The 14469-nt window shown below is 39.2% G+C and overlaps 1 protein-coding gene across 1 annotated transcript; it reads right to left on the bottom strand.

Annotated features, from left to right (window-relative positions):
• Window positions 1-5621: 5621 nt before the first annotated feature.
• On the bottom strand, window positions 5622-6661 carry MYADML2 (myeloid associated differentiation marker like 2; the record flags this gene model as incomplete). Its single annotated transcript, XM_083356511.1, has 1 exon — window positions 5622-6661. Exon 1 carries the CDS (start codon window positions 6522-6524, stop codon window positions 5622-5624), a length of 903 nt encoding a protein of 300 aa, XP_083212637.1. The 5' UTR covers window positions 6525-6661.
• Between the last annotated feature and the right edge of the window lie 7808 nt (window positions 6662-14469).

Here is a 14469-nt window from a genome sequence, read left to right as displayed (position 1 = left end):
CAACCTGAAACAGTGAAAGAGCCACTCGGAACCTGTTCCCTCACAAAAGGAAAAACTGGGAGCCGAAAAAAATGTGTTCGCATGCGCATACATGCATGCATGCGCAGAACAGGGTTTGACTGAAGAGTGGAGCCAAGGCGAGATGTGCACCTACCCTGCATATTTGAATTGATTGGTTGAACTTTTTTAGTCCCACTTATTTATTTATTTTTGGACTGCACATGGCAGAGGACTGGGAGCCACAGGAGACGGCTGAAAGAGCCGCATGTGGCTCCGGAGCCGCGGGTTGCAGACCTGTGCACTAGAATAATGTAGAAAGTAGGAAGAATCGCAGCAACACCACTAAAGAAATTATGAACCTAAAATCCTCTAAAGAAAACTTGCCCTGGAAAGAAAGCTACTATACAGAGATCCTGGTTTTCTTGTTACTAGAAAAAGTAGTACTGCAGATAATAACTTTTGAGCTATGGTGCTGGAGAAGACTCCTGCGAGTCCCTTGGACTGCAAGGTGATCAAACCGGTCAGTCCTAGAGGAGATCAACCCTGACTGCTCTCTAGAAGGCCAGATCCTGAAGCTAAAACTCAAATACTTTGGCCACCTAATGAGAAGGAAGGACTCACTGGAGAAGAGCCTAATGCTGGGAAAGGTTGAGGGCAAGAGAAGAAGGGGACAACAGAGAATGAGGTGCCTGGATGGAGTCACTGAAGCAGTAGGCGTGAGCTTAAATGGACTCCAGAAGATGGTAGAGGACAGGAAGGCCTGGAGGAACGTTGTCCATAGGGTCGCGATGGGTCGGACACGACTTCGCAGCTAACAACAACAATAAGATAATAACTGCCAATTAGACTTGTGCCTGCCTGTTAGCATATTTGTTTTTACAAGGGTAGAGCTGAGCCATACTTTTATTTAAAGGTATTGACAGATGACTAAACCCACATCCATCAAAACCTCTCCTCTTTTCCCCAGCCCACTCTTAAGGGAAGTGATTGGTAAACCACATGACCCTGGGACAGTGGAACTGTCATAAATTCATGCTAGCTATCAAGCACCCAAATGTTGACCACGTGATCATGGGATGCTGCAATGGTCATAAGTGTGAAAAACTGTCGTAAGTCAATTTTTTCACTGTTGTTGCAACTTCAAATGGTCAGTAAATGAATGGTTGTAAGTCGAGGACTACCTTTATATTAAACTGTATTCAAGTAAGAAATATTTAAAGAGAATTTGTTAAAATCTTTCCCCTTAATACTACGGCTGCAATATATAAACTACAGAAACATTTTACTCGTTGTTGTCATCCAGAGGTTATGTGGATTTCTGCAAATATGATATAACCATCGTCAATTTCATGCAAATTACTTTCAGAGCTTACCGTATATAATACAGTATAGGTCACTGTGCCTGTATAAGTGTATAAATATCAGCATAAATATATGTTATTGAATATGTTCATGGTAAAATCAAGCTCTTGGTTCATTCTAGATGTGTTGCATTTCTTGCTAATATAATTTTGGGAAATTTAATTCAGTAAATCTGGTGGATACATAGTTGGGAAAGACCAGTTAAATCCTTTTGCTACATAGTAATACAGTATTTGTCTGTTAAATTAATTTTTAATAATGTGTACCTCAAACAAATTTAGGATCCAATAAAATCTTGGAAGAAAAGAAGCACTTGGCAGATTCAAAGGAATTAAGACTATTTAATTCTTTGTATAATATAGTAGATAAGTTAAAGTCACTGTTTGAATTAAAGCTTAGGATGACATTTCCAGCTGACTTGTAGAACATTCCACAAATGCTCCTCTGTTCTCTTTTTGCCTTGGAATTCTAATGATGCTTTAGAATTTATATTGTGAGGAATGCAATGGCATTCTTCAAACTATCAATGATGCTTTTAAAGGCAACAGGGCAATTTAAGTAGCATAGCCATAGCAGGTGTGAGGCAGTTAATTCTTGATTTGGAGATCTGTGTGTGTGTGTGTGTGTAATATGTTTCTTTCAATTTGTATATTTTTAACTGGAATCAGCTATAATTGCAGTAATCCCCTCATTCCACCAAATTAAAATAATATCTGACTGAGAAATTATATCATCACATCTTGTGCTTCTCCAAAACAATTGAAAACTAATCACTCTCTCCAAAATTATGTAGCTTTGTTCAAATGCACCTCTGCCAGCCACAATGTGCATTTATCTTCTCTGCCAATTCATTAATCAGATGCTGAAACTCTGAATGCCTGATTCAGGCCACATGAATGAAAGTGATCGCGTTGCTCTTTATTTGTTTGCCATTTTTAGGAGGGAAAGTCATGTTTCAAATAAGACGCAAACAAATACATTACATTCACTTATCTACAGGTAGTCCTTGACGTACGACCACAGTTGAGCCCAAAATCTCTGTTGCTAAGTGAGACAGTTAAGTGAGTTTTGCCTCATGTTACGACCTTTCTTGCTACAGTTGTTAGGTGAATCACTGTAGTTGTTTAGTTAGTAATTATATTTACAATGTTTAATTTATTTTTAGTTTTTAATTTTAATTTATTGCACTGATGATTTTAAATTTAATTTTTATCTTAATTTCTGTACTTATTATATGTTTTGTTGTTAGCCGCCCTGAGTCCTTCGGGAGATAGGGCAGGATATAAATCCTTTTAATAAATAAATAAATAAATAAAATAAGATGGTTGTTAAGTGATTCTGGCTTCCCCATTGACTTTGCTTGTGGCAAAAGGTGATCACATGACCCCGAGACACTGCAACCATTATAAATGTAAGTCAGTTGCCAAGCGTCTGAATTTTGATCCCCTGATCATGGGGATGCTGCAGTGATCATAAGTTGGTCTCTTTTCAGTGCCGTTGTAACTTTGAACGGTCACTAAACAAACTGATGTAAATCGCAAACTACCTGTGTTTGTTTATTACGTTCACGTATAGACTGCCCCATCACACAGATTCAAGATGGCTTACAATATATAATACAGAGAATCCATATAACCAAATTCCCCAGTTAAAACCACTACTAACTTATAGCTTGAACATCCAATAAAATTTCAGTATGAAACTAAAACCAGAACAGTTTCCCAGTACCACCATTAGTGCTCAAGCAGGTGTTGGAACAAAACTCTTTTCTCACAGCTTTGTGGAAAGACAGCAGATTGGAAGCTCGTGGATATTATAAACTCAGTTTTTCCAGCATTGGAATCACTGCTGAGATTGCTTGAGTTCTTCTGTGAGGATAAGATGATTGTACAAAATTGATGGAGGAATATCGTCAGAAGAGATGTCCTATTTTAGACTAAAATGATCACACTGATTTAATGATGGGATTGTAATTGTAACTAAGATGTCAGGTAGAATGCTAGTTGTGCACATACTTCAGGATAAATAGGAGGAAGGTGAGATATCTCCTGGTAGCAAGACACAGAACTGGTAGTCTGCAAATACAGATTACAGTCCAGGGCTCCAGTCTACAGTCAAAGCAGCAAGAGATAAGTAGCAGAGTAGTAGTAGTAGTAGTAGACAGCCAACAGTGCAAGAATGGTGTGAGGCAACACCAGAGAAGTAGTCTGTCAATCTAGGATACAAATGTAAGAGACTTCCACATATTGCTCTGAGTGATAGTCTAAACTCGCAAGAGCAGAGCAGGGCTAGAGGAACACAGGTCTGATATTGGAGAGCTGTTTCCAACAAAATGTAAGACTGTGGCAGCTACTCCAAAGTGGCTCTAGCTGTGGGTGTAACTCAACTACTCAAGTAGATTGCCTTTGCTCTGCCTTTCAAAGTTGTTAGTTTGTTGTGAGACTTAGATGACTTGCCATGATCTGGCCCTTCATAATCTGAGCCTGAGGCATTATTGTACTGATAACAAGAGTTTTGAAAGAAAGCAGCTTGAACCTTAATGTTTTCTGTGGGCCTTTTCTCATCTGCATCTGGTATCATTACCTTCATATTGTTTCTGACCCATGAATGAGAGAGCCTTATCCTTAAATATGCCAGTATTAAAGTAATATTTTCCTATTAAACTGGCATTGTCCAATATTGAGGTTAAGCCCCAAAATGACAAACAGCAATTCAATGAGAGTTCAGTTCTGATTGTTTAAATTCTTGTGCTTTAAATTTTTTAATATATATTTTTCCTAATTAACCATTTTTATTCTGGATTGAAATAGCTTATTCACACACATTTAACATAAACCATTAGGACAAACACACTGATTTCTTTAAAATGAATTTATTTAAATACTGATTCACACTGTAGGATATCAACTATTGTATTGCTATTTGCATCAAGATTATTTTTGCAAATGACTTCTTAGCTGTAATTTAAGAACAAGCATATTTCAGGCAACAGGCACTTCATTGAATTCATTATAAAGTTATACAGGTCCGTTTTAAATGACAAGCCACACAACTTGTTCTTCAGTGACCCCCATGATATCTGGAAACTCTGGGAGTTATTGTCGCAATACAGGTAGTCCTCAATGTACAATCATTTGTTTGGTGATCGTAAGACCTATGACCATTTTTCACACTTATGGCCATTGCAGCAATTAAAATTTGGATGCTTGGCAACTTACATGTATTAATGATGGTTGCCGTATCCCGGGAACTTGTGATCACTTTTTGCCACCTTCTGACAGACAAAATCAATGAAGCTAGATTCATTTAACAACCATGTTATTAACAACTGCAGTGATTCGCTTAACAATTGTAGCAAAAAATGGGGCAAAACTCACTTAACAACTGTCTTGCTTAGCAATGGAAATTTTGGACTCAATTGTGGTCGTAAGTCAAGGATTACCTGTACGTTAAGAAAACTCCAAGTTGGGAAAAGCAGCCTTCATGTTTGTACTACACCTAGCAATCATTTGCCTGAATCAATATACTATGATCTAAAAGGCAGATATATCTTGCAGGCAGCCATGGTTCCCACAGGCATTTAGGTGTCCTCAGATTCTTTCTTCTTGAAAGACTGCAGATTGAGAACGAAGGTCTAGAAGTAATTGTTTTGAAAACACAGCAGCCTTTCTGTTGCCGTTGTCAGTTACAATGTCAACATATTTTTCAAACAGCTCCCAGCAAGAATACCCCAATACTCTCCACCCAGCACATGCATGGAGAAATTCTGCTTTGTCTGGAGGAATGTTGAAGTTGAAATCATTTCATCATCTTCATGATGATTTACTCCCTCCTACTGTGGAATAGCCTACAATACCTACCAGATTTATAAAAAAGGTACTATGTTCTCCTTCAACAAAAACTTATCTTAGGATGGGCAAATGCTTTTTTTTCTGGCATTTGAACTGCCTTTCCATTACTGCTAAAGTTTAAATTACTCAGGAGTCCTTCCAACAAATAAGAGCTCAAAATCTATTTCTGAATTCATAGTATTAGATCTAAGAGAACTGGATGCTACAATAAACCTGTCTGTGAGCTAGAATTCTGAAGATGTTCCATTTATGGCCCGTCAGACCACATTACATATTTTTTCAAACCATCCTGTTTTTCATAGATACACTTGAAGTTCTTTCTTTGTCTGTCACAGTTGGCTTTGTAATGGGTCCCAACCTTCTCATTCTTGAAGTAATTTAAGATTCTTGTAGCATCCGAGCTGAGCATTAGTGAGCTGAGACAAAGCGGATACGCTGCGAGTATGCTAAATCCACCATGTAGAGTACTAGGTTCACATAGGTGAATACCGCAATGACCACTTGATTGTCCCATGGACACATGGCTCGGGAACACTGGTAGGGACGTTGTGGAGAGCCATATTTACGATCAAAGCAGAAAACCGGCCATATCACTGCAGCGCTCACGTACATCAGGATAGCCACGAATGTGTAAATGACCACAAAGCGCTCAAAGGGGCATTTCAGCGTTGTTGTCTTTCCTGTGACGTTGAGAGCCACCACAACCACAGTCACCGCAAAGCAGAAGCTGTAAACAGCCACACACCACTGGGTAGCTGCGTACTTATTGTACTGGCTGTCCTTCGCCAGAGCTCCAAAGATAATGCAAGCTACAAAGGACTGGACAATTTTCAAGAGGCCGGAAACTGTGGCCATATAACTTGTTACCTGTCCTGGCTTGGCCCTAGTTAAAAATACTTCTGCGGCATATGCCCCAAACAGAAGCCCTGCAAAAACACTACTGGCAATGCGGAAGTTTCTCACCTCGCAACTATTGGAATCGCAGTCAAACTGGACGTAGAGTGGATAGATCACAGCGGCGGTGATGGACATGAGGGTGGCGAGCATGGCAAAAGCAGCTGTGAAATTCCCCCAGGAGATGCTTAGGCAGCTATGGAGGCGAGTAAATTCGCAGGTGAGGATGAAGACGGTGACGGCAAAGCAAAAGCACCAGACCGATATACAGAAAGAGCCATAGGCTGCGCTGAATCCCCCTCGGTGGGCCACAAGGCTGAAGGTAGCACATCCAAACACGGCCTGCAAGAGTCGAGCGACTCCCACCCAAGAGGCCACTGCATCCACATTGAGGTATGTCCTGCTTGATCTCTCCATTGCTGGATTGGAAGTCCTAGATTCCCTTTTGTGGTTGAATCTGGTTTCCCTTGTCCTTGTCCTATCAGAAGCTCAATGACTAAGCAGGAAATGCCACGAGAAGAAGCTCTGTATCCCCTCCACCCAAATCTTTGCTGGCTGTTATTTATGCGGCAGGCATAGTACGTGTTTCTGACAGCTTTTTGAGACGGGCTTGCCTCTGCAGTAAAAATATTGACCTGTCTTGTCTGTGCTGCAGTTACCATCCATCAAACTTGCCCTGCTGGGTTCTGCACACCAAGCACTCCCTGCACTCCTGTTACTTTTCCTCTCTGCCTTAACTGATCACTTTTTCCCAAGTGACTCGCAGGAGGCTTGTTTCAGTTGCACAGCTGCAACTCTCAACCCTGTGCTGTAAAGGGCCAGCATATAAATAGAAGACTATATTAATAGACTTATCCAGGATGGAATGAATTGCATGGAGCGTGCAGGAATGAGAAGCTGGTTTTAGCTACATCCAGAACAGCTTCGTGTATTCCCCCTTTCATCTTTGGGGCAGAAATAAACTAAAATAATTTTGAATGGCAAAAGACAAATAATCCAGCAGGACACGAGGGTGGGAAAGGCATCTAATGCAAAAATACCAGATATATTGTATCTTTGCATTAGAGGTACACTGCATATACTTTTCTGTCAAAATGCTGAACTCATGGCATATTAAAATAATCCTTGACTTATAACCATTTGTTTAGTGACTATTCAAAGTTACACCAGCATTGAAAAATGTGACTTATGGCAGATCCTGCTACAGCCTCGCCATAATCATGTGATCAAAATTTGGGCTCTTGGCAACTGGAATGTATTTGTGACAGTTGCAGCATCCCAGGTCATGAGATCACCATTTGCAATTTCAGCCTTCAGCTTTCGACAAGCAAAGTCAATGGGGGAAGCCAGTTTCACTCAGCAACCATGTGATTTACTTAATAACCGCAGTGATTCACTCAATAACCACGGGCAAAAAGGTTGTAAGATTGGGCATGATTCACTTAACAGCTGACTTGTTAGCAGTGTAACGTCTGGCCAAAATTGTGGTCATAAGTCTACCTGAGCACCTAAACAATCAGCATGGTTTCATGGATGGGAAAACACATTGGCTGGCTTTACACATTATGCCAAATTTAACCTGATTTATTTAGTTTTGACTCTTTGCAGTTTAGAGATCCATGAACTGTACTTTGCCAATCATGGTATATTTAGTTGCCTATCTCCGGACAGCTTATGGTTTAGGACTGTATACAATGTCTACATACACAAATATAAGAGCACTAATCCTCTGAAGGGACTGAGCTGCTTGTGACCTTGACCACACTTTTACATATAGTACTTATCATAATACAATAGTAAAGCAAGTCATATTGTGCTTTGAGGAATTCTGCTTATCTGTTCAGAAGGGCTTACTGAAAAATGGTAGTTCCTGCTGATTTAGCCGCGGGTTGAAAAAAATATCACTTGTAAGATTAGAACATTGTTTTGTACCGTATCTACATGTATATGCCAACTGATACTTAACTGAATCATGATTGAATGAATTAATTTAGTTATCAAGATTTGTGCAAAATTCTGAACAATACCTGCTGGATTTTGTACTGAGTTACAAATGCACCACATTTTAGCCTAGGGGATTATATATAAATGTAGCCTGGAGGCTAAAACATATAAAGTACGGTTGCTGGAATTGGGTATGTCTCTGAAATGGTAGCAGTGTTCCAATATCTCAGGGATTGCCACAAAGAAGAAGCAAATCTTCAAAGCACCTGAAGGCAGGACAAGAAGCAACGGATGGAAACAAATCAAGGAGAGAAGCAACCTAGAACTAAGAAGAAATTTCCTGACAAATAGAACAATTAACCAGTGAAACAACCTGCCTCCAGAAGTTGCGAATGCTCCAACACTGGAAGTTTTAAAGAAGAGATTGGACAACCATTTGTCTGAAATGGTATAGGGCAGGGGTAGGCAACCTTGGCTCTTTTATGACTCGTGGACTTTAACTCCCAGAATTCCTGAGGTCCACGAGTCATAAAAGAGCCAAGGTTGCCTACCCCTGGTATAGGGTTTCCTGCCTGAGCAGGGGGGTTGGACTAGAAGATCTCCAAGGTATATTTCAGCTCTGTTATTCTATTCTAAATCTTGGTGTACAAATAAGACTGGCTATTTAAACTTTTACTCTTTTAAAAGCAAATGACATTTTGATTTAACAACATATTGTATGAACTCACTCTGCACCCGAGAGCAACTGTTGGGCCTCAACTATAGTTTTTCTTGTCCTCCAATACCTTGTCTTGCTTTGGTTTGTTTCAGATTGAAAATACTGATTCAACTGAAACTGCTACTGAAGGAATACAAAACAGAGTGACCAAGAGACAGATGTTGAGGACGTTTGCTTATAGATAAGAAATGAGGGTGGAGATGCAAAAGAAATAAAGAAACATGCAAAAGGGTTGAGAGGAAGGAAGAGACCAAGAAATTGGTCCTTAGGTAAAGCTGAATGAGATTCTCCAAAAGAGAGAAGTGAGCTCTAGATAACAAAATCAGGGTATAGATATGGTAGAACCAAGGATGTTTTGGAAGACTGTGAAGGTACCATTATTTTGATATCATCATGGTTCGCTGCAGATGTCACTGTAGCCCATGTCCATCCTTTACACTTCTTCCCTTCTTTCTCTTGAACAGCTTATTTATCTATCTATCTATCTATCTATTTACCGCCTATCTTGCACTTCACTTTTAGAATTGTGGACTTCAACCCCCAGAATTCTCCAGCCACATGCTTTCAAGTTGTCAAGGTTGTGAAACACTGGTCTACAGCCCAGGAACTTTACTTCTTGGGTAAACCTAACATCTCTTTGCTGTTTAAGGAACAAAGAGGTATAGTTTTAATGCAACTCTAATTTAGTTAGTTTTCTGCTGTTTTGTCTCTGGATGTAATTGCTTTTCATTGCTTCTTCTTATTCTTCTTCTACACCGGTGTGTGGTGTAGTTGGTTTACATGGTGTAGTAAGATGGAGGGTTTGTTGTCACTGTGTGTTGTGGGGTGGGAGCACAAAGGGAGGCTCAGCTAATCTCAATGTACACATAGTTGTACTTTGACAATAAAGGTTCATTCATTCATAATGTTGCTTATCCCAAAAGGCATTAGCATAAGATACATGTATACAGTATGTGTGCGGTATGTTTTGTGAAGCCAGCCTTAGTGGTTTGTAAACTATGACTTAATTTTTTGTGCAAATTCAGATATTTATTTAGTGATTTACAATTAAATAATAGTGAACCCAGCCATTTTATTCATGTGGGATTTATATAAAAGTTGAGATGTTTTGGGAATAGATGCAGTTAGACAGTATTCTCATACAATGATAGTAAGACTGAGGCAGAGGAAAGTGGAGGGCTGTTTCTTCTTTATCCCCTCCATCCCAAACTTCCTATTGACTTGAATGGAAGGAAAAAGAGTGTTAATTGTACAATAATTAAATTGCACTACTATCATGGCTTAGAGAATCAGTGGGGTACAATGATTAAAAATTGGATTAGCATTGGGAAAACTTGGTGACTACGGACTACTCGCCCTGTTTCAGACTCAATTATCTTGTGTATTGTTTTTGGTGTTGGATTGCTGTTTTCAGGAAATATAGGAGGAGGAGATGTTAAGTATGCCTCCTTTGCCTCTTTGAAGGAAAGATGGGATATAAGTCTAATGATAAATGTCAGAGAAATAATGGGAATCTGGATACAACTGCCAACCTGTGCCTAGCCATTGCACTAGTCAGAGAAGGTGGCACATCTATATATGTGAGGGAGATGGAGGGTTCAGAAATGTGATAGATAGATAGATGATAGATAGATAGATAGATAGATAGATAGATAGATAGATAGATAGATAGATAACAGAACAGAATCGAAGAGTTGGACAGGACTTTGGAGGTCTTCTAGTCCAGCCCCCTAGCCAAACAGGAAATCCTATACCATTTCAGACAAATGGTAGTCCAATCTCTTCTTAAAAACAGCTCTCTTGGCAAGGTAGGGAGTTTCTGAAGGTAGGGAGTGTAAATTTGCCGATGGAGATCCATTTCAATTGATGACAAGTTGTTCTCACTACTTTCATATACCATTTTAATGGGTAGCATCAGATTGTGTCCTTGGATACACATGTCAGCAGGAGGTGGAGATGGCCTGATAACCATGCCAGCTTCCTTGAGTCTACAAAAACATGAAGAAGCTGAAGAATAGCACTCTGATGAAGTTAGGAGATAATTTTGCATAGTTGGCAAGGTGCCTTATCTCTTCCTTTGTTTCCTGATAATTTGCTAGGAGTGACATTTCCATGGTGACCGGGCAACAGGGTGAACTGGTAATTTTCTAAATCTTAATTAACAATCCTTAGAACAAAACCTATCTATCTGAGACTACCTTCGATGGACTGCAAATCTGGACATTAGAATGGAACAAAATACAGAAATTGCTGCTGTTCTCTGCTGTCCTCTAATGGCCAGCCATATTTCTGCACCTTAGATATAGCAGATTAATACAAGATGAGGGGGACCGTCAATGGGTTCAGCCACATGTCCCTCTAAGCATGAAGATGCCCTCTGACTGCATTGAAATGACAACCATTAATGTTATTTTACAAGTGGCTTATTTTACAGAAGTGTGTCCATTCACTTCAAAAAACAGAAACTAAAAATTCAACTACAGGTACTCCTTGATGTACGATCATAATTGAGCCCAACAGGCATGTCGCTGAGCAAAACAGCTGTTAAAGTGAATTTTGCCCCATTTTACAACCTTTTTTGCCACAGTTGTTAAGCGGATAATTGTAGTTATTAAGTAAATCATGTGGTTGTTAAGTGAATCTGGCTTCCCCTATTGTCTTTGCCTGTTGGAAGCTGGCTTGGAAGGTTACAAATGGTGAACATGTGATCCTAGGACAGTCCAAATACATTGCAGTTGCCAGGTCCCTGAATTTTGATCACACGATCATGGGGGTGCTGCAGTGGTCATAAGTGTGAAAAATGATCATAAGTAATTTTTTTCACTGCTGTTGTAACTTTGAACAGTTACTAAATGAATGGTTGCAAGTTAAGGACTACCTGTATTGAAGACATTTAAATTAATTAAATTATCTGAATCAGTGACTGTAGTACCCACAAGGAACACAATTCACTGAAACATTTTCTTATATCTAATATAGAGCCAGCATTCAAAATAATAAAGATTAAAAAGAAGGGATGAAATTCTCTTAGTTCTAAAAAAAAATTTCCCCCCCCACCTTTGAGTACATTTTTGACTTCTAGTGACTGCCTGGACTACTCTCTGCAGTTTTCTTGGCAATATTGTTTCAGAAATGGTTTACCCTTGCCTCTTTCCTAGGGTTGAGAGAAAGGGGGACTGGTCCAGGAATAGGCAACCTTGGCTTTTTTATGACTCTTGGACTTCAACTCCCAGAATTCCTGAGTCAGCCACGCTGGCTCAGGAATTCTGGGAATTGAAGTCCACGAGTCATAAAAGAGCCAAGGTTGCCGACCCCTGGACTGGTCCAAGGTCACCCAGCTGTCTTTGTGCCCAAGGCAAGTCCAGAACTCATGGTCTTTTGGTCGCTAGTCTGATGCCTCCACCACTACCCAAACTGGCTTTAGCTCTGAACATTAGCATTCCACAATATTCACAAACACTAATACAGTAAGGTGGAAGAACTGCTGACTTTTTGTCTTTGCTATACAACCATGTTACCACTTACGGCCACAACTGAGTCCAAAATTTCTGTTGCTAAGTGAGACATTTGTTAAGTGGGTTTTGCCCCATGTTACGACTTTTCTTGCCACAAATGTTAAATGAATCACTAACTGTTAAGTTAGTAACATGGTTGTGAAATGAATCTGGCTTCCCCACTGCCTTTGCTTGTCAGAAGGTTGCAAGAGGTGATTTTGGGACGCTGCAAAGTGTGAACCAGTTGCCAAACATCTGGATTTTGATCACATGGCCCTGGGGATGTTGCAACAGTTGTAATTGTGAAAAATGGTCATAGGTCGCTTTTTTCAGTGCTGTTGTAACTTTGAACAGTCATTAAACGAACTATTGCAAATTGAGGATTACCTGTACAGTCCTCAATATGGCAACTATCCTGGAACTACTTTTTTCAAAAACACTTTATGACTTTACCACTAGGTGGCAACAACACAGTATTTACATATTCATTTTACATTAGAGAGCCTTCACAAATATTTCCTCACAACAGTAGTATCTCAGATTTGTCTTATCATTGCTTGTTCTACTTTCAGGTTTACTTTTAGAAAATATTAGAGACAAGGAAGTGGAGCACAATTGTAGCCAGGTTTCAAGAATAAGTAACATTAGGTCTTTCTTAACACTTTACTCACATTTTTTTCCTTGAGATACTGGTCTTTATACATTCATATTATTATTAGTAGAAATAAAATTTTAAGGCAACATCCCAACTGGGCATGGTATTGGCTGGATGGAGGGCACAATGACAATATGAGCATGACAATGGATGATTTTTGTACATGTATCTGATGTCCTAAGGCAAGTGTGCATTTTATGTAATTGTTGCATTTGCACAATTATCATACCTGTCTTCATTTCAGCATCATGGTCTGCATGGATGGTAGTGCTTGTAACAGGTTTTATAGTAACATTAAAGCACAGAACACTGTGTTATTGGGTTTATTTCTAACACAAATGTATAATTTGGATTGTCTTATTTGAGAAGTAAAATATCTTGGGCCAACTGGACAACAGGAACTAGTGTATAATTCAACAATAAGATATTTTCAGGTTAGGAAGAACTGTTATGTCAATTACTGCTGCCCAAGACTAGCAAAAGAAGGGCCAAATAACTATTGTTTCAAAGGCGGGGGAGTGGAAATAGAATTTATGTTTATTCTTCTCTGTTCTCTGACAGTTTCCAACAAGAAAGTCAATGGGGAAGCCGTCAGGAAGTTGCAAATGGCAATCACATGACCACAGGATATGGTGACTGTGCAGTATCCACTTAATGATGTCAACTGGGACTGTCACAACTGCCATGGTAAACTGGTGTATTCACATGACAACACGCTTTATAACCACGTCACTTAGGAATGAAGTTCCTAGCCCCAATTATTGTTAAGTGAGGACCACCTGCATACATACCCACTTTAAATCAGAATCCTATTCTATGTGGCCCTTGCTTCTCTCCCTCAAATTTGTGCATTTCCTATAATGAAAAGATGAATAAAGGTGCAAACATCATATAGATTACATTAGAAAAAAGCCCTTTCTTGAATCCTTCACTCATCATTTAGTCATTTCATTTCCACAAATGAATGTAGTACAAAGAAGTCATAAGGATTTAATAATAATAATAATAATAATAATAATAATAATAATAATAATATGCCAATGCTGACCCTTGCCCTCTCCCATACATATGTGTTCACAAGGAAAACCTTCCCAAGAAAGTATTTACAACTTTACAACATGTGAGCATATCTTGGATCAGCCCTTATAAATAGCATTTACATATTAAAATAAATATTTTCACATTGCCAAAATAGCATAAGCTGTTTTCTTCATTATTTAAAAATATGTTACAAAACAATATCATTAATTTTATATTTCTTGCTTATTTTTTTAAAAAAAGTCAAGTAATAAAATCATTTCATAAAACAATACAAAAGTAAATTGAATACACGGTAGATCCATTTGTAGCCGCTGTGCTTTGTTTGTACAGTATCTTACATGGTGAGCTGCTGGCTCCAGGAAGTCCTCGTGGTCGTATCTTCACTTCTGATGAGAGAATAATTCAGTGCTCCCACCCATCCCCAAAGTCCCTCTATGGCCTAGGCCAGGGGTAGGCAACCTCGGCTCTTTTATGACGCATGGACTTTAACTCCCAGAATTCTATGCGTCA

This window comes from Vipera ursinii, assembly GCF_947247035.1.
Source record: "Vipera ursinii genome assembly, chromosome: 2".
Taxonomy (NCBI): domain Eukaryota; kingdom Metazoa; phylum Chordata; class Lepidosauria; order Squamata; family Viperidae; genus Vipera; species Vipera ursinii.
Note: the sequence above shows the minus strand (reverse complement) of the source record. Positions and strands in the feature narration are given on the sequence as shown.